Source organism: Taudactylus pleione, unplaced genomic scaffold (genome assembly GCF_031769625.1).
Source record: "Taudactylus pleione unplaced genomic scaffold, aTauple2 ptg000687l, whole genome shotgun sequence".
Classification (NCBI taxonomy): Eukaryota; Metazoa; Chordata; class Amphibia; order Anura; family Myobatrachidae; genus Taudactylus; species Taudactylus pleione.
The window spans coordinates 2,670,136-2,691,860 of record NW_028285089.1 but is presented as its reverse complement, the minus strand read 5'-3'; the positions used below and the strand labels follow the sequence as shown (position 1 = coordinate 2,691,860).

The 21,725-nt window shown below is 44.8% G+C and overlaps 1 protein-coding gene across 2 annotated transcripts in view; it reads right to left on the bottom strand.

Moving 5' to 3' along the window:
* Positions 1–19,857, bottom strand: part of AKAP1 (A-kinase anchoring protein 1) — a 58,077-nt gene extending 38,220 nt beyond the window's left edge. The window contains exons 1-2 of one of the 2 annotated variants that reach the window (XM_088456114.1): positions 19,727–19,857; positions 1,176–3,910 (exon numbers count right to left, since the gene is read on the bottom strand). In XM_088456114.1, coding sequence (XP_088312240.1) covers positions 1,176–3,885 — 2,710 coding nt within the window. In that variant the 5' untranslated portion in view covers positions 3,886–3,910; positions 19,727–19,857. Of the gene's footprint in view, positions 1–1,175; positions 3,911–19,672 lie in introns of both variants that reach the window. The other variant, XM_088456115.1, reaches the window with a different exon arrangement.
* Between the last annotated feature and the right edge of the window lie 1,868 nt (positions 19,858–21,725).

The window sequence follows — 21,725 nt, the reverse complement described above, 5'->3', positions numbered from 1 at the left end:
TAGTTTAGAGGCTAGATTTGTATTTTTTCCTATACTATATATCAAAATTCTAATATGCACTTCATTGCCCACTTTGCTTCTTTACCAAAAATGTAAGTGTGAACAAAATAAAATCCAAAACACCACATTACAAAAATACATTAAATTACTTTAGTACTTTATCACCTTAAGATAACCAATTTGTAAAATGTCCTCATGAAACTTTTACAAAGGGATTTATCAAGTAAGTTGGGTCAGCTTGGCTCAAGTTGCATTCCAAATGCAATGCCATATGAGCTAAACATTGTGAAGTAGTGCAAGTCATGACTAGAGCAGAGAACCATACTTTGTGCATTGTGGTGATCTAATGATCATCTCCCCTCGAGTGAATAGTAGAGGAGTGTAGGCACTGGTAAGACGGTTCCTGATGCCTGCATAGAGATGTGTCCGCATACACCCAGCCTCAATCGCCTTGCAACATGAGATGCCTGGTGAGTCTTTGCTTTCAGAGAGAGTCTGTTTCGCCCGTCAACGCATCTTAGTCTGAATCGGATGTGACAAGCCACTTCACGAGACTGCACTGATTAATTTGATATGTGACACTTGTATAGCTGTGTGCGACTGAGTCTGAATCTGTATATGAAGTGCATTTTCGTGCAAAAAAAAGACGCCTGACGCAAGTCATGTAGAGCGGGACCAGGCGCACAGAGAAGGGCAGTTTTGCGCAATAGTATGAGGACACATCACTAACTTTCAAACTTTTTTTTTTCTTTACATCCAGGGTTCTCATACCAGAATGAAGCCCTGGGATACCCTGCATCATAAGACCATACAATCCACCATATACTTAATTTTGGGTTCCAAATAAATTTTAGGTGTAAAAAACTATTTGACAGATCTTTCATTTCATTTGTGTGGGTGTATCAGGAGTCTGGCAAAATAGGGTATCGGGCAGGAATAACAGGGATACAGAGGAGCCCTAAGAACATTGGATCTCATCTTTCAAGCAACTTCTTGAATAGCAATGTTTGATCTCAGTTTAAAAATGTGCAGAATGCAAACAAATAATTAAATCTACAGTTTGATAACGCTGACTTAAAAAGCTAATAAAAATGTGAATGCTTTTCTAATAGGAAAAAAGTAAAGCATTACATTTCCATAAAACCATTGAGAAAACTCCAAATTGTACACCTCACCTCCTGAGTGATCAGCTTCTGTATCGCCAGTCCAAGGGCCTTCTTTTTTCATATCAGCAGGACATTTCTTCACCTCTCCATTACTAGATGATATAGTCTTGTTTTCCACTTCTCCAACCTTTTTTGGTCTCTCACGGAACACATTAACATTTTCTGTTGATAATTCAATGCCCGAAGAACTCAATGAGTCATAAGAGCCAACGCCAACATTCGACAGCACGGTGCTTTGCAATTGATCCTCCATGCTGATTCCATCTTCTGATGTACATACACTAATACTTGAATCCTCCATAGCTGCTTGAGATTCATCAAAAAAATCTGCACTTTGATGAACTGGGCTAAAGTTTGACAGTGATTGTGTGGCGTTTGCAATATTTGGTATAGTTTGCGCGCTCTGCTTTTGAAGCTCCAAACAAGAATCATCTTTCACTTCAGTATTTCTAAAGTCTTTCACTTGGGACTGTTCTGTTTGTGTATATTCACATGTAGCGTTAATTTCTGTAACATTCCCACTTGCATTTGTCTTGTTTTCGTCCAGTGCAGTGCGCAGACTTTGGGATTCCTTTTGGAGGATTTGTCCATTCTTCTCAACAAGTACCTGGCAGGTTCCAGACATATCACTTGTTGAGCCAGACAAGATTTCCTGTTTAGCAGCTACAATTACTTTTGAAATTATGTTCATTGCCAGCTGCTCAACAATTTTGGCCTCTAAGTTTCCTAAAAATGTATTTGCCTTCCCTTCACCCAAACAGGCTACTGCTGAGCCAGTTGTCTCAAGCTGATCATTTTTCCCCAAGCACTGGGAAAAGGCATCCAGTATATCTGTACATTTACCCTCGCTCAGTATTTCTTCTGAGGATGGTTTTACACAGCTGGTTGACAGGACATCTGATGTTGGTAAAACATTACCCCTAATTTCACAGATCTCTGCTTCCATAGGAGACCACTGATCTGACTTGGGTTTACTCAATGCTACCTGCTCTGCTCGACAGTATTCTGAAGATCGAAAGCTACAGTGATCTGCTTTTTCTGTGGACATTAATTCTGTCTCATTAGCCACTGACTGAGGGCACTGCAGTAAAAGGGACATTTTGACCACGGCTTCTATCTCACCAACACACGCCTGGACACTTTGCTCTGTGGAAGGCACAATATGCAATTCTTCAGATTGAATAGTCTTTAAAGCTTCAACCTCAGAGCATGCTACTGTTGGTCTGAAATCACAAATGGCTTTATTCTGCTGAATTTCACTCTTTGTAGTTGAGGCAGTAACATCACAACAAAAAACTTCCTCCTTCACTAAGTGGGTCTGATTTAATGATGTAACATCAGGTCCCAATGTCTGAACAGTATCACATGGCCGTTTACACAATTTATCTGTATCCTCAGAACCCAATGCAAAGTCACAGACCATAATATTGTTTGATTCCTTTCTGGAATTATGGAGAGCTGATGGTGTTTTGGTATCACAGTTTTTACAAAATGCTTTGTGATTCCAGTCCATTAATGAACTTGTAGTTTCAAGCTGTTCATTTTTTTCCAAGCTCTGACAAATGGTATCCAGTAGGTCAGGACAATTACCCACTCCAACCATTTCCATGGAGGAAGTTTTTATAGGGCTACTACATAGCTTGTCTGCTGCTGGTAAAACGTTACCTGTAACTCCACAGATGGCTGAGTTCCTAGGTTCAGAACCTGCTTCCATAGGAGGAAATAAATTTAGATTAGGTGGTTCGCTACATGCTATTTGCTCTGCCCGATTACATTCTGGAGATTGGGCGCTAGCGTGTTCTGTTTCTCCAGTCTCATTAGCCACTGATGGAGGGCACTGCACTAAAATGGACATTTCAACCACAGTTTCTATTTCATCAATACATGGCTGTACACCTGACTCTATGAAAGAGTCAACATAATATTCTTCAGATGTATTATTCTTGAAAGCCTCGGAGTATGTTTCGGGTGGTCTGAAATTATAAGTCGCATTACTCTGAATGTGATTGGTCTGTTGTAAAACTGACTCACCCACATCAAAAGATGGCAAAGCTTTATGGGTTTCTGCTGAACATACCCGAGGCTCACTGTGCGAGAGCAAATATTCAGCACATGAACCAATTAAAGCTTTTTCTGATTTATCAGTTGGCTCATTTGCCTGAACATGGTCACATAGTGAAGTGGTGCATACTTCAGCTACATCTCCTGAACATAACCCTAAGTCACAAACTAGAATTTTGTGGGTCTCCTTATTAACATTATGTACAGCTGTAGGTGTACAAACATCTCCATCTCCTGTCTGGATTCTGAATGTTATTGCTTCAGTTATCTCCTGATGAGAGGATCCTTGTAAGGCGTCCAGGAGCACATTTTGTGTGGGGTACTCACTTTTCAGGGTATCCTCAGCCTTGCAGTCAGACTGAGTTTCAAATAAAGGAGTTAACTGTTCTGTTGAGGGCAAAGAGCAGGTCAAGCTGTCCTGTGAAGCACATGCCTCTCCATTTATCTGCGCAGGCTGTACCCTTGAACTGGTCTGCAATACATTTTTAGGAACTAGTCCTTTTAAGACATCATCTGCCTGCAATTCTGCAGGTGAAACCAAATGCTTGCGTTTCTTATTGTGCCCCTCTTTCTTTCGGGAAAAGAACCACCAACAACCAACGAGTGCCAGCACTCCAGGCAAGGCGTAGGGGAGAATTAAGCGCATGCGTAGTACCATCTTTAAAAGAGCCCAACAGTGAAACCTGTAAGAGAAAAATGCATTAATACATAATACACACACACATCCTGCAGAAACTTAAATTAGTACAAGAATAATGTATAGCAAAGGTTCTTAGCCTTTTTAAGTGCTCGTATCCCTTCAGCTTCAGATTTGTTTCTCAGACTATGAAATATACCTTGTCAATTATTAGTATGTATGATCATTTTGTAAAAGAAAGTAAACAGTGCTACAAAACGTAACCTTCATTGGAGGTCATCCATTACAAACTTAAGGAATAGTGAAAAAAAATTACTTTTGTTTGTAAATACTTGATATGCATTGAAAAGTTAAGGAACGGTGGGATGAATCAAATCTAAAACGAGTCCAAAACTCAATGCTATATATTCTGGAGCTTGGACCCGGTAGACATTTCCATCTGTAGATGGCGTTGCCTAATAGAAGCCTATTAGGCATTTTTTAGCATTCTACTCTGAGAAGGACCCATTCAGATCACTCCCAGTGTCCTCCGAAAGTCCTTGTATCGCAAACAGCTGTTATCGGGTGAGCTGTCCTTTGTGCATTTCTAGGTACATACTAGTATTAACACTGGAATGTACCCAAAATGCGAAATGTAGTACATTCCACCCAGGGTGCGTTATTAACTACTGTTAATCTGTGTTAAACTGTATATAAATGGAACAAAAGCCTCAAACTTGTCTGTACATCCACTACCTTTAAGTGGGTTTTGTGGTAACAGCTATTAAGAGCTACTGTGAACTTGTAAAAATTATTATTCCCAACGTTCCTGCTCTGTTCCTCCAAGACACCTACAGTACTTCCTGCCAAATACAGGATACTCTGCTGGCTACCAAACATCTTATATTAAAGTAAGTAATCTGGAAGAACCAGCCAGTTACATTACTTAGAATAAAGCAGTTTAATGTGCTAATAAAGGGTCTGGTGGTGGCAGCGACTCATTGATCTTCCCAGGGCATCTTCAATGGGACACAGCCAAGCAATTTTCTTAAACCACCCAACTCACAGTCACAGCACCAGACACCAAGGGCTGGCTTGACCTACATAAGAGTATGCTCTTGTGCCAGCCAGCAGATGGCGTGCTTACTGAACTGTCGGGAGATGACCCCAGCCCACCCTGCACTGAATGCAAGCTGTAAGCATAGCAGACTCACAGCAAATTAGCAATCAATGAAATAAAAAAGCGGTTGCAACAAATGCCAAATAAGAACAAACAAAATCTCTTATTAGGGTTGCAGCCCCCAATTTTGCCAAGTATATACACTTTATTTAAATGATAAATTAGCAAACACATTGCAAAGCTATGAACTTGGGTTTGATAACCCTGATCATTAAGGGATTAAAAGGTATGGCAAGGTACTAAAGACTTCAACAAAACTACAAAGTATACAATACATAAAAAAATTCCGTGGGCAAGTATGGTGTGAATAAAAACTATCTGGAGAGCTGGTGTGATCATGTGCAGTTGTCTTCCCATGTGTCCCGACTTCTCTGCCTATTCTGGATTCCGCCACAAATGTGCGCGCCAAATTGGAAAAGCCCCTTTCTGTGTGGTCAAGGATGAACAGACATAGCACACAAGTCTTCATTGTTTTGTCAATGGAATGAAAAGCATAAAATAGGTGATATTGGTGATGCTATACAGAAATGTTTAATAATTCAATGAACGGTGTGGTGTCAAATAAGGTGTTTTTGTCAAGCAGTAGTGGTAATTGGAAAATATATAAATTTTTACACTTAGGGGGGAAATTGAATTAGTTGTGATAACGTACTGCGGCTAATTGATCCCCCAAAGGCTATTCAATTAGCCCCAAAGTGTGGCTGCCGGTAGCCCTTATCGGAGATTTTTTTCAGGAGCAAAGCAGGCTCCGAAAAAATAAAAAAATCACCGATAATGACGCTATTGGGAAGCCGTCAACAAAAACATATAGGTCTGCGAACTCAACATGGATCCTGTGTGTAATGTGTGCACTACATAGATCATTTAATACATTTTAATGTGTGTGTGTGTGTGTGTGGGGGGGGGGGGGGGGGGTGGCTCTATTTTTCCCTACACATACAGTGAGTAAAGTCTCACTTGCATTAGTGGGAACTTAACCTGCAGTATATGAGGTTTAATTACTTCATTTTCAATTGTTAATAAAACAGATACAGGCTTCTGCATTTCTTCAGACAGCAGAGATTGTTCCTCCTGCTCTGCAAGTAGTGGATGTCAGGCTGAATACTACAGTAAACACTCTTGATACACATACCCTTGTAGGGTTTTACTAGCAGCTCCAGTATCATGTGCTCTGGAGCAAGCAAGAGAGGACACCAACAGCAGTGTAGATACATTAGTACCATGACAAGATAAATTACTTCTTAACCTCCTAAAAGTCACAAGGACATTATAAATCTGTATATACACTTGTGGCCAAATCCAATCCTAAAAACAATGAAAAAAACCATCCGCATCCTGGAATCATTCCACTATAAATTGGAAATATTTATCAAGTGTGAATTATATATTTTTCATGTCATACTATGCATATTTACCTAACATTCCCGTTTGTGCTCCACCTTCAGTAGTAAAGTTTAAAAATCAGCACAGCAGACATACTACAACACCTATATACCAAGATCTAACAAACACTTGAGCCTATAGTACCGGATCAACAACTTAATCCCATCAAGCACCAGACCCAATTGCAATACAAAAAAAAAAAAAAAAATGTATAATAAATATATATATATATATATATATATATATATATATATATATATATATATATATATATATCTCAAAACAGCATAGTCCTTTATAAATATAAAAACCTGCCTCACACTTTGGTGAACAAGTTGATATGCAAAAAAAACCCCTGAGTCATCTAATGCCCTCACTTTAGATGCAGCTCCCGTCTAAAGTGATAGACAATATTGTTGTGCTGCCGAGGGCGAGAGGACTATCGGCTTTACTGTCATTCTATGCTTGCAGCTTAAACTGCCAAATCACACTACACAGCCATTGGGCGGAATTCAATTGTTTTCGTGGCCCACATCTCCCATCTAAAGTGACAGGAGATCGCGGGCCGCTACAAAATTGTTCTAGATTTTCGTGCTGATCGCATAAAGCAGCTAAACCCAACCAAAGTGCTGGGCGCGATCGCGAAAAGTGATGTTTGGGCGCCCAAACATGTCACTTTTCGCACATTTCAGCTCTCATCCCCCAGGGGCTGCGAGCTGAAATGTAGCGCTGCCAGCTGATCGCGCCCGACAGGAGCAAGAATTGAATAGCTCCGTCGGGCGCGATAGGGGCTGGAATCAATTGAATTCCGCCCATTGAGCTCAATATGTGAACAAGTTTTAGCTTAGTTTTTAAGAGGACTACCAATATCAAAATCCAACCTCAAAAATACCACTACACAGAGAGGAAGATGTGACAATTTATATACAGTATGGCCTGCCAATCAGCAGAGCAGCCTGACCCAACCTTTGATCCCCAGAGACACATACTGGAGTGATGCAATGGTGCAAAACGTGTGCCAATCTTCACAAAGCTCTCCAATAAACTTCATTTATAGGCAGGGAGTTTAAACATGCAATGAAGACACAAGGGGGCGATTCAATTCAGCGTGAATTGAATAGCACCGGGAGGGGAGCCGTTTAGTCCGACTAAAGATTTCTTCTTACACCCTCCAGAAGGTTCGAGGAGAAATCAGACTAAAGTGCCCGCCATGAGGCTGATCTCGCGGCCGGCACTTTAGTTGGGGAGTGCCGGCTCGCGCGACTAAACAGCCATGTTAAGCCGCGAGAACCATCATTCTCCGACTTAACTGCTCTCCGTAGGAGTAATGAAGTAGTGAATTGAATAGCTCTGGGAGCTCCCTCCCGGCACTATTCAACTCCTGTTGTATTGAATAACCCCCCCAAAGGGGGAAACTCAATTAGCCGCAGGACTTACAGGGGGGTGGGGGGGGGGGGGGGGGGCCTTTATTTCCCGGGTTATGAGCCGGAGGTATTCAATTATTGTCTGTGCTAAGCCCCATGGGTGCACTTAAAACAAAGTTTAGTTTGCATCTTTGCATCTCAAGAGGCTGAGAACATAAATCCACGTTAAGTGCATCATTTGGGCTTACTAGGCGCAGTAATTGCATAGCTCTGGACACTCAACCAGGAATCTATGCATTAGAGCACGTTAACTGCAGGGCTTACTGTGGGATATAATTGAATAGCTCTGGGCACATAACGCAGGCTTTAAGCTCCCGGGTTAAGTCCTGCAGCTAATTGAATTCCTCTCAAAGGGGCTTATGCAGAACTGGGAGCAAGGCAAATATACAATTTTAAACTACAGAAGAGGGGGATTAAAGTATGTGGACAGATTTATGCTTGGGAATTGTGTCCTAACTCAACTTTTACTCGTGGTGTACAAATTAGAACAGTTTAGTATTGTGAGATACATCCAAAAAAGTGTGTGCCCTGCATGGAAATAAATGCATTTGCACCACTTGAATTGCAACATGGTTTTCAAAGAGCAAAGTTGCTCTTTTTTTGCTTTGCTCCCAACTGCATCAGCCTCATTTTGAAAATGAAACCCATATCTTGTTACCAATTTAAATAAAGATCTAACAGAGTAACAAAGGAGGAGGTACTTTACTCCATGGACGATATTGCTGATTGGCAGCAGTGCCATAGGCCCTATTACTTATCGTGCACCGGGATTAACTGCATAAAGCGGCTGAACCCGTGCAAACTACTAGGCGCACAGAGTTTGGGCGCCCAAAAGCACGATTTTGGGCAGATTTCTGCTGGCGACCTCAGGAGGGTGCATACAGAAGTAGTGGGTGTCTACGGAACTGGCATCCATCTGCAAAATGCAAAAATTGAATATCGCCTGTCGGGCATCCAAAAACAATTGAATTCCCCTCATAAGAGAAATGTATGTCAGAGGCACAAGAATGTCTAGATAATCCCTAACTACGGAACAATGGGGAGCCGCAGAGAATTCTCAGGAACAATTGGGAAAACTATTTGTGAAACCTTCAACAAGGTGTTTATTGAAGATGAACATATATATATATTTTATTACCTATGTTGCATAAAAGGAATGGACAACTCCAATCTCAACCAAAATTTAGATTTTTTTGTTTTGTTTTGTGTGTAAAAGCTTTGGTCATAGGTGATGAATATCTCTCATCTAGTCTGGTTTATGTTGGATCAGTAGTGACAAACAATCCTTATATACATATTCACTAGACATGAGGTGGGTTACAGCATGGGTCAGTATTTTCAATTTGAAGCGAAAAGTCCAGACTTTTCGCCTCCTTCGTCTGCTTTCCAGGCGGAAAAGTATCGCACGCGTGACCGCTATTCCCCGTATTCAATTTTCAAGTAGGCTAAATCTGGATCAGGCGAAACTTGAATCGGCGAAAAAATATGGGAATTTTCGGAAAATAATTGTAGGACCCCTATAAAGATGCCCAGACTTGGGGGATCACTATGGGTACCCCCGTTATTGCCTACAGAAGAAAGCTGTGTGTTTAAATAGCCGCTGCAGGTGCATAAATGTCACTTTGAAGAAGGTGATGCAGAAGAGCATTTAGATTTTTTTTGAGGAAAAAAAACAATTCCTATCAAATTTGGGGTACATGAAAATTCGCGCAAGCATATTTTTAAGTCCCTAAAATTATTTTTTCAAATTCTGCAAAAATGCACCTGCCTCTATCACCCACACTGAAGAAAACACCTGCCGCATACTTCCGACCCCCTCTGAATTAAATTTACCTATTTTACAAAGCGCATTTTCAGGTTTTTTTTCACCTCACAATTTAACATTTTTTTTGGGGTGTCCCAATATTTATTTTTACTTTTTTCCACACAGATCGTTTTTAAGGGACATTCGCAGGGGTGCAGGCTATTTTTTTTTTTAAGCCTGCACCCTTAAACCCCAATTCTGCACTTTTTTTTTTTTTTTTAGCTTGCAAAAAATGATCCCCTTTTTTTTTTAAGATTGACTTTTCGCACCAGCGAAAAGTCAATGTAATTGAATACGGGGATAATTGAAATAGGCGAAAATGACGTCATCGGCAATAAATTATCGGCAATTCCGACATTTTGCCTCAAATTGAATATGGCTAATAATCTAAAATCTCACTCTTTACATTCCTGTAGCATGGCCTCCAAGTTCACGCCAAGTTTAGACAATTTGTAGTTTATTGGGAAATTACATCGTCAAATGTAATTTTGGTTCTATATTGTCATTACATCAAATTGCCACGTTTTTATCTTGTATTGGTCTTGACTTCCATATACCTGAATTACACATCTGAATATTTAATTTACTGGTATTTACTTCAGAATTAAAGAATGAGAAAAACCTAAACATTTTAGTCTGAACCATAACTGGGATAACAGGATTTAGCGTTAGTACAGGCAAATATTTCAAACCAAAAACAGGAAAAGGTTTTCCATGTTTTAAGAGATATCACCACTTGGCACAAGAATATACAGAATGGCCATTTTAGAAGAATCAAGAGGAATATGCTCTAATATCTTGGAATTTAATATACAGGGGACTTTACTTTGCAGTCTTAGGGTTCTAATTATCAAGCAGTTATCGCCCATTTCTCCAGCGTTTATGCCAGAGAAATATGGATAAGGGGAAGTTCTAGCAAAAGTGTAGAGTGTCACAAGCAGCTCACAACCACCAACAATGGAGAGGTCTACATGAAAATCAGCGACGCTTCTTTACCCCAATTCACAGGGAGTGCAACTCAACTGCTCATCCCTGGGAATTGAATACAGGCCCAATAACGACAACAGAAGGTCTGAGACTGAATTTATGTGTCCTGAGAGAATTCTACAAAAATATAATCTGCATTGACCCTCGATTAATTTCCAAAATTAGGGAAATTGATGACTAAATTGATTTATTTTGTTTTAGATGTCAGAAATCTGGGAGTTGGCAGAAACCGCATACCTGGATGTGGAGAATTAAGGTTGACCACCGCCAAATCCCACGGGGCCACAGGTGGAACAAAGGGAGGCTGGATTCTTAAAACACCCTGGAAAAAGGTGTGTACGTCCGGCATAGCAGCAATCCTGCGCTGGAACCACACCGACAGAGCAGACACGTGCACCTTCAGTGAGGAAAGACGTAATCCTAAATCCAAACCCGACTGAAGGAAAGCCAGAATACGCGAAACCCGGAACACCTGGGGATCATATCTTCTGGCCTCGCACCACTGAAAGTAAGTGTGCCACACTCTGTGGTAGATCCTCGCGGAAGCAGGCTTGCGCGCCCTCAGCATGGTGGTAATAACGGAGCTAGAAAAGCACCGAGACCTCAGGACGGCTGTCTCAAGAGCCACGACGTCAAAGATAGTCGACCCAGATCCGGGTGAAGACAGGGCCCCTGAGACAACAGGTCCCGCCGTTGAGGTAGGAGGTACGGAGCGTCGATGGACAGGCTCCGCAGATCGGAATACCACAGCCTTCTGGGCCACCAGGATCAGTGTGCCTCCGTCCTGCTTGAACTTGCGCAGGACCCGAGGCAGCAGAGATATTGGAGGGAACAAGTAAGCCAGGTGAAACAGCCATTTCACCGACAGCGCGTCTATCAGACTTGCGCCTGCGTCCCTTGTCCTTGACCCGTACACGGGCAGCTTATGATTGTGACGGGACGCCATCAGGTCCAGCTCTGGCAGCCCCCACTTGTCCACGAGTAGTTGGAATACCTCTGGATGAAGCGACCATTCCCCGGGATGCACGTCGTAACAGCTGAGGAAGTCTGCCTCCCAATTGAGGACTCCCGGATGAAGACTGCTGAGAGAGCTGGAAGATAGCGCTCTGCCCAAGCCAGGACGCGGGACACCTCCGACATCACAGCTCGACTGCGAGTCCCTCCCTGGTGATTGATGTACGCCACCGTGGTGGCGTTGTCTGGCTGCACCTGAACGGCCCTTCCGTGAAGAGAGGTGCCGGACGACTGCAGGGCTCTGTACACTTCCCGCAGTTCCAGGATGTTGATGGGAAGAATCACTTCCTCCGCCGACCAACGACCCTGAAGTGACAAGGAGCCTGTCACCGCCCCCCAACCCCGGAGACTGGCATCTGTCGTGAGCAGAACCCATTCCGGGATCCAAAAGGGGCGCCCCTCGAGGAGATGAGCCGTCTGTAGCCACCAGGCCAGGGACAGACGCACCTCCGAGGACACCACCAGCATCTGAGAGCGGATCCTGTGTGGCAATCCGTTCCATTCCGAAAGAATCAGCCTCTGCAGGGGCCTGGAATGGAACTGGGCAAACTCCACCATGTCGAATGCCGACACCATGGACCCCAAAACTCTCATCGCTGAGTGCACCGACACTCTGCCCCTGCTCAGACAACTGTGAATCCGCAGCTGTAAGGAGGAGACCTTCTCTGGAGTCAGAAAAATCTGTTGCTGACGAGAGTCCAGCAGGGCCCCCAAATGAACCATCCGCTGTGGTGGGATGAGGGAGGACTTCTTCCAGTTGATCAACCACCCGTGCGCCTGTAGACAAGCGACCGTCAGATGGAGATGCTGGATCAGTACCTCCGGGGAGCTTGCCAGCAAAAGGAGGTTGTCTAGATACGGTAGCAACCGTATCCCCTGGCTCCGAAGGTGAGCCGCCATGACCGCCATCACCTTAGTAAATACCCTTGGTGCCGTGGAGAGGCCAAAGGGTAGAGCCCTGAATTGGTAGTGGTTGTGGAGAATAGCAAACCGCAGAAACAGTTGGTGCGATGTTGCTATAGGCACATGGAGGTAGGCGTCCTGGATATCCAGGGAGACCATATAATCCCCCGGTTCCATCGCCAGAATGATGGAACGCAAAGTTTCCATTCTGAATTTGGGAACCCAGAGAAACCTGTTCAGGGACTTCAAACTGAGGATGGGGCGATGAGAGCCATTGGGTTTCTGCACCAGAAACAGCATAGAGTAATACCCCATCTCACGTTGAGATTGTGGTACGGGTATAATGACCCCCGCCGTCAGCAAGGCCTCTATGGCTTCCTGGAACTGCAAGGCCTTGTTTTTTTCCTGAGAAGGACTCATGCAAAAAAACAGGCGAGACGGCCTGTGCCGAAAAGACAGGGCGTACCCCTGGGAGACCACTTCTCGCACCCAGGCATCCGTGGTGGTATTGTGCCAGCACTGGGCGAATTGAAGAAGTCGGTCTCCCACTCTGGGGTCCCCTAGAGGGAGGCCCGTCCCATCATGCAGAAGGCTTATCTTCTTGCTTGGAAGAAGGGCGCCTAGCACTCCAGGCTTGCTTCTTTGGCTTTGAGGCGGTCTTGGTTGCAGACTGCCTCGGGAAGGACTGACCCTTTGCCTTGCCCTGAACCCGAAAAGAGCGAAAGGCCGAGCTCCGGACCATAGCAGGTGTCGTAGCTGAAGGGAGGAAGGCTGACTTGGATTTTGCCAGGGTATCTACTATTTTGTCCAGGTCCGGAGCAAATAGTAACTCTCCATTAAAAGGTAAGGCCTCAAGCCTTTCTTTGAATCAGCGTCTGCTCTCCAAGACCTCAACCACAATGATCTGCGAGCAGACACTGCTGCCACCGAAACCCTAGAGGTCAGCAAGCTGGCATCCAAAGATGATTCTCCAATGTAGGAAGCGGCATCTCTCTTCTGTCCTAAAGCCGCCCTCTGGACATCCGGAGCTTCATCCGTAAACGTATCCTCCAAGGCGTTGGCCCAACCCTCAATGGCCTTGGCCACCCAGGAGATGGCCATGGACGGCCGGGCTACAGCCCCTGAGAGAGAATAAATAGACTTTAGACAAGTCTCCACCTTCCTGTCCGTAGGATCCTTCAGCGAGGATATAGACGGCAATGGCAAAGTAGCACTCCTGATGAGGCGCGTTACATGGGAATCAACCGCAGGCGGAGTTTCTCATTTCTTACAATGCGCCTCCGGAAACGGATAATTGGACGCCAACCGCTTCTGTGGCAGGAATCGCTTACTGGGCGTCTGCCAGGCCATGGCCATGTGATCCGTCAACTGATCAGACAAGAGGAACGCTGCAGAAGTAACCTTAGCTTTTTTAAAACTAGAATACCTCGACTTGGGAGCGGGTGCCTCATCCTCATTCAGAAGAATGGCCCGCACCGCCCTAACCAGAGCCCGCACATCGATGGAAGACTTAGTGTCTACCTCCTGGACTGAGGCATCTGAGGCTGAGTCATCCTGCACCTCACCATCATCCGAGGACCCCTCAGAGTCCAAAAAATGCGCAGCCTGCGCCATAACTGTGCGTTTAGACGCCCTGGAGGGCACGTCACTGCGCAACATCGACTGAAAAGCCGAAGATGCTGCCGCCAAATCTTGGACAGTGTGGGAAAGCGCATCCACCCAGGGTGGAGGAGCTGCCACAGGAGCCTGAAACGGCCCCACAGCCTGCTGCGCCACAGGGGTGGACTGTATATACATTGGCAACCCTGCATAGGGACCAACAGGCTGAGACCCCAGGGGAGTCTGCAATAATTGTGGGACACCTGGGGAATGGGGGATGGTAGGCTGGGGCAACGCCCTAGTAGGGAGGGCAGTCGGGACCGACAGACGGTCCGCGATGGACACCAGCACCTGGGAAAACATCGCCCATGGTGGCTCCAGCGACATAGGAGGTTTAGACGTACCAGGGATCGCCTGGCACCGTCCGCACAGGCCGTCCTGTGACAAATCCTCCCTATCCATTCCTGCAGAACAGCGCCTGCAGGAGAACAATACCGGAGCCACGGAGTGCTCAATCTCCTCCTCAGACATGACAGACTATATAATTACACAGTTATGACATAGGAAGAAAATGTGCACACTCACCAGTGTGCTGGACAACAGCCCACAACATAGCCCTGTGTAGCACACAACTGTATGTGACTGACCTCACAAACACGTGATCTATATAAGTGAGGTCAGTAGAAACACCCTTCCCCCGCACACCTGTAGGGTGTGTAGGATAAGGAAAGGGATAGGTATAGGCTGACAGTAAGTAGAAATTAGCACAGACAGGCAGCACTAGCAAAAGTCACATACCATGCAGAAGTAATACTCACTGCACCTTTCCACTACAATCAACCTGCCCAGATTCAGTGTCTGGGAGGGCTATAGTGCTGTGTACACTGTCCTTTTGCAGGGGAGAGGTACACAGGGGTCCGGTCCGGGTGCTCCCTGAGAGTATCTGCGCTGCCACTGGAGAAAATGGCTGCTGGAGACCTCAGAGGAGGAGTGGCCGAGTATCTGCAGCTCAGCGACGCCAGACTACTAGCTGAAAGGCGAGCTGAGGGGAGGAGCCGCTAGACAGGGAAGGCTTCCTCCCCTGGCTAGCATATTAACCCCCGGGTTGCCGGCATCCCGCTTGCCGTGTTATTCACCCTGTTGGTCTAGTGGTCTGGCGGGGTTTGCCTCCAATGGAGGGGGAGCCCGCTGCCACCGCTAGCGCCCCCAGTCTTTCCCCTAGACCGGGGGCATGGGACTGCGTTTAAAAGGAACCCGCGCACCGCCGCTAATCAGCGGTGCGCGGCTTACCTTGATCTCCCCGGCATCTCCGGCAGCAGTCCCGGGGGAAACCAGAGTCCGGCTAGTACAGACTCTGGCTTCCCCCGCCGCGATCCCCAGTTCAGTACTGGCGTCGCTGCGCCAGCAGGGAGAAGGAGCGGCACCATGGGCGTCTGTACAGACAGCCCATCGCTGCCGCTCTGGAGAAAAAAAAACTAAATTTAACTAAGTTAAAAAAAAAAAAAAAAAAGGGGGCTGCTCCTGCAGATCCCCCCCCCCACCCGCAGGGTGACCCGACTCTGGACGGGCACCAGCATAAACTGAGGTGCCTGTGGTTCGGGGGCGGGGTATAGAGGAGGATGGACCCAAGTGCATCTTGGGAGCAGCTAAAAGCTTTAACTCCGTGGTGCCAGAGGATCCAGCTATACCCCAAGGTCACCCTGTGGACCCCTATGGACCCTGAAGTAGAAAGATGGGTTTACCTTGATTTAGGTATATCTGAAGTGTTAGCGACTAAAACTGGATACACAATGCCGCTCAACAGAGCAGATAAACATTCCGTTGACCAGAGTGTTTATCCGACCAGTGTGACCCCCTTACACACTGAGCCATTTCTAGCTCGGTGTGTTAGTTTCTCAATGGATCGGGAAGTCTAGCATCTTAAATATTACACTGCTCATAAGATGCAACCTCCCTATCCGACTGTTTGCAGGAGCGTTTTAAGCCATTTACCGGCTAGCAGTCCTGCATACACATCTATACAATTATTGGGCTGATCAGCTGATATCGTGTGATCAGCAGTATGATTGTATAGGTGCATATCCAGCTTTAATCAATTACTCTTAAACCAGCAAAATTCTGAAGATACTGAAGCAACTCTAATAAACATTTAAAAAGTGCCAGGTTCTTATGACCTTTTTTAAAAGGTGGTGGCTGTGGCGGACTAAAAATACTTAAGAGCCGTAAGCAATCCATTACCACAATTATAGATTCTATCGTCATATTAACTACCAGGTGATTCTTAACTTGTGTTTGTCTTCAATCCAGTATTTGATCTCCCATGCCACTCCATAATTCATGCTTCCTATACTGAAGCTGAATAGCAGCTCGACTTAAATGTGCACCAAAGGTTTCACTCATGTGATAAGAACATTAGCACTGGTAGGCTTCTGCAAACAATGCAAGCTTGTGCCAGCTGCCATAGCAAACAAACCTACTAACCTTGTAAAAGAACATAGCACTTTCCACACAAATCAACAACTGGGCTAGAAAAAAAAATGATGAATTCAAATTACATCAGCATACAATATGAAAATACACTTCAAAATCAAAAATTTATTTATTGCCAGTTTTTATAGCGCACACATATTCCGAAGCACTTTACAAGGAATATTTAACCATTCACATCAGTTCCTGTCCCAGTGTAGCTTACAGTATGTTCCCTATCATGTACACACACTAAGGTTAATTGGCTCCCAACAAACAATAACCTATCAGTATATTTCTGGCATATGGGAGGAAACCAGAGTACCCAGATGAAACCCACGCAGGGACGGGGAGAATATACAAACTCCACACAGGGCAGTGGTGGGAGTCAGTGCTGAGAGGCAGTAATGTTAATCATTACACCATACATGCTGTAAGCTTATTTAGTAGAGGCAGAAACAATAGTAAAACAATAATCCAATACATATGACTAGATTGTTTTGCATTTCCATTATCACTTCAATTACTTCAGTCTATGGTATTTTTTTCCCCCACAAAGCACCAAAGTAGGCAAGCCAAAGCTAAATCAAGTTAACTGACTATATGTTGCCAACACCCAAATTGTCACTACGCTTAGAAGCCTGGTGTGTAGACTGTTCTGAGCAGCAACATACAACCCCCACCTAAAATAAAAAGCCTTAGGGATGCCTTGCAACAGCTGAAAATGACAACTGTATCAACATACAACATCTCGATATGCATTAGAAATGGTAAAAAAAAAAAAAAAAAAAAAAAAAGATGCATAAAGCAGTTCAACAAATTAGACGTGATGTCACAGTAGAGATATAACAACTAAAACTTGGAAAATGTTGGTTACATGCGGGATCAGCAGGATTAAGGCTGCAATCATTTTCCTGCAAGCCTATAAATCAGAGACTGGGAACCCCAGGCCCGGGGGGCGTATAAAGCCCCGGAATAATTTGGTCTGGCCCTCCTAGCTTGTTTCGGCTAGCAGGGTGCCTAGAATAGCACCCTGCAGACAAAATCTACGCAGCAGTGTCGCCAAAAGCGTCCTTATGATGCTGCCCTTACAGTAATCACAGGCAATTGTGGCCCTGCCCCTGTACCAGGCCCACGAAAAATGTTATATATATCAAAATGGCCCTCGGCAGAAAAAAGGTTCCCCATCCCTGCTATAAATAGGTCAAATTAAGCAGTTTGGGCTGTAACCAATGAAAAGTGTGACATAGCAAGATATGGAGTAGTCTTTGTAAACTGCAAATATATGCAATTTTATACAATGATAGTGGTTTTAATATTATGCAAAGTCAATAAAATAGAATTCTTTAAACAGATACAGCAGGGAAAGATCTTGGGTAAAAGCCAGAAGTCATAGTAAATGCATTGAAAAAGCCAGAAACCATGTAAAGTGTTTTGAGAAAGCCAGGGATCATTAAATGTATTAAAAAAGCTGGTAACTGTAGAAAATGCATTCAAATAACTGGAAACCATAGTAAATATATTGAAAAAGTCAGAAACCAATATGGTTTTGGGCTCTCTCAATGCATTTACTATCATTTCCAGATTTTCCAATACATTTAATATAGTTATCTGGCTTTTCTAGTACATTTAATATGGTTTCGGTTATTTTTTATTTAATTTTTTTTAAATACATTTAATATGGTTTTCCAGCATTTTCAATATACTTTACGGCTTTTACTCACACCCGACAGCAGGTGACAGGTTGAAAGCTAAACAAAGGTATGAGGCCATTATATTTTAAATTAAAGGTGTAACATCCAAGTTACTAACAAATACAAAACTGTAGAGTTTAAGATAACTGTTTCTTAGTAGGTGGTACCTCCTTTATAAACAATTGCACAAGTATATTTTGGCAAACAGTGAAGCAGTTTGGCAGCTGCATAAATGTGCTGAATAGTATGACCATTCAGTAAACATACATAAAACTGAAGCACTACACACTTTCCATAGAGGGAAATAAAGTGCAGAAGTTACTCATGAGTATCAAAACAGAAAACACGCTGTAAAGTGCTAAATAGTGACAACTGGTGGTAAGTGCTGTGATTAGAGACAGGAAGGGGAACCATCCCGCACACACTTCATTCACTTTTACCAAATGCCACAAAAGTACATCCTCGGGGCTGCCATAAACAAACTATGAGCAGCCACCACCATAAAAGCTACACAGAGCAGGCTACCTGTACACATAAGGAAGGGTGCGATGACCTTTGAAACTGTAAACTGGTGCGGGTTTGGGTGACCTTGGTGAGAGCACCTCAGATCACACATGGTACAGACATGGTCTCATTACACCGGGGTCACACAGCAACAATACTACTTCTGCTGCGCTGGCTGCCACCACTAGGCCATGCTCACTCACTGCCGGGCACAGGACTAGCAACTGCCAGGCAGAGGGTGAGCATACAGAGCTGGCACTGCCAGGCTGCCTACTGGGCACCGGTGCTCTCTCCCACGTCCCGTACAACTGCTCAGGTCACAGGGAGCGCACACTGACATGTCACTAGTGATGCCACCCTCATCCGCCATGTGACTGAGGTCACCCCAAGGCCTCACTCACTTAGTCCATGTACGGGCCATCCCTGGTTCCCCCAGATACACCCGTAGGGCTACGCTGCGCTATATATAAATGCATTCCTAGAATGATAGCAACTTCTATTTATAGCCACCACCAGGCCGCCCAGCGCCGGGGAGCTGCAGCCTGACAGGGCAGCCTCACCCGTCGGGTGTACTAGTGACAGATACACAACAAGCACGTGTGGGAGCCCACACCCGGGAAATCACAGCACCCGGCAGCCACGCTCTGCCTCCCCCGGGCACCGCATACACGTGGGCGCACAGGAAGGACACGCGCCGCGGAGGGAGGTCACCCGGGCTGCACCGGCACCTGCCCAATATGCACAGGACGCCCGACTCCCCCGCACGCCCGCCACAGGCACCGTGCGCCCCTCCGTGCCTAGCTACAGAGCGTAGGCTGTCAGTACGCAGCGCAACACATGGCCGGAGCATTACCCAACCTCCTTCACTCACTCTCCTCGCCGGGACAGGGTCACAGCCTGAGCGCAGTAACCTCCTCCAACTTACCTCCTCCTAAGCCGGGCGCAGGAGGCGGCTCACTGTTCCAAACACCGTCTGGGGGGCGGGGACAGGAGCGGGGGCGGGGCGCCCTAGCCCCTCTGCCCGCTGCGGCCAATGAGCGGCTTCCGGGGGTGAGTCACACAGGGCAGCACGTTATTAACTGACTGTAGTGACAGTGGTGGGAGAGAGACAGCGGCGGCCGGGATCCCAATGGAAGACGCGTTACATCACGGAGCGCGTCGCTTCCTCTTCCCATCCCGGCTCCGGCACAGCCTCCTCCCGCTGCTGCACAGTGTCTCATTGCTAGTAGTAGCAGCTGTCATTGCCTGCTGCAGAGATTCTCCTCCCGTTCCAGAGACAGTATATCACCGTAACCAATGCACACTTCTTACTAATGAAATGATTTATTATATTTTTCCTATTAGCATCATTATTATGCAGACAGCACCAGGCCCTGTTTCTCTCCACGATTTGCTTCTGATAGTCACAATGTATTTTGGCTTCCAGATAAGGACCCATCACCTTAGTTACCATATCCTGGTGTCTTATGTTTTTGTCCAAGTCTTATGGGTTTGAAGAAAATGCTAAATTTTGCAAAACATTTTTCCTGCTGCAAAACTGAGTATATAAGATTTTGCCCAATGACTGCTACACCAATTCTAACCGACCACGGAAAACGGGCGATATAGGGCATTCTCACTATCCAATGAAGGTGCGTACACACAACGATTTTTTGAACGATTTAACTATAACGACGTCGTTATCGTTAAATCGTTTGTAAAATCGTTCATCTTTTTAAGCTGAACGATAATCGTTCATGCGCGTTCACGGTTGTAGTTCATCGTCCATTCTGACTGTCCAACAAACGATTTTCGTTCAAAAAAATCATTCATGTTGTGCAGGATGAACGATTTCTATTCACTGTATGCATGATTAAAAAAATGTTCATCGTTTTTGAAAATCGTTCATTATTTTAGTAACCAACGATTTTTAGTAAACGATTTTCGTTCACTTTTTCAAGGGAAAATCTGAACGAAAATCATTCACTAAAATCGTTGGTTACTAACATCGTTGTGTGTGTACCCACCTACATTGTTCATTTAAAAACGATCCTTTCTATTCCAAATCGTTTCGCCGATATAGTATCTCCATACACACGGCCATTGGCAGATCCAAATAGGGTGGCTAGGGGTGTAATAAGTAGTTCCGTCCCAGCAGGCCCCTCTGCCTCCCTGTGCTTCTCTCGCAGTTTGCACGCCACTGGAAAGGAGCTGGCCGCCATTAATTGGAACAGCCACCAGGAGGACGCTGTCGCCGACTAGTAAACAAGACCCAAGGCATGGCAAGCAGGTACGTTTGCTGGAGGGGAGGTGTGCTGTGAAGTGGGCAGTGAAGGGAGTAGTATGTTCAGCAAAGGGGGATATTGGGCTCGGTTCAATTAGGTGTAAGTTTGCAAAAGCAAGTTTATTCCTTCACAGTTGCATACATCGCACAAATGCGCACACCTGAGAAATGTGAGCTACAATTAGAAATGCCAGTTTGCAGTAGTTGAGGTGAGGGTGCGTGACTTTTCCACATAATGTGACCTGAGAAAAGTGCATAGAAAAGTGGGGAAACCATTCTGGACCCCAAAAAAGTGACAACTACGATAGCAGGACCATATAGAAGGCTAATAGTGAGCATAAGACAAGTACTGAAGATTTTTATCACTTAACTGACTAATATTTTTTCCACAAATGTTCCCGCTATAGTCGATTTTTTCTTATTATCAAATTATGTATATATTACTTTTTTAAACCTGTCTCAGTATATTGTTTTAAACAAATATGCAGATTTGTTAATAAAATTATACGGATTAAAGTTACTGCAGCAATTATTTATGTAATAATGTTTTTTGTTAAATCAACAATTTTGGGGACATTTGGGAAAAAAAGATGGCGAGTGCGATGCTTGACAAACAGCGCTAATCTTACATTGATAAATGGGGGCCTTAATTTTATATCTA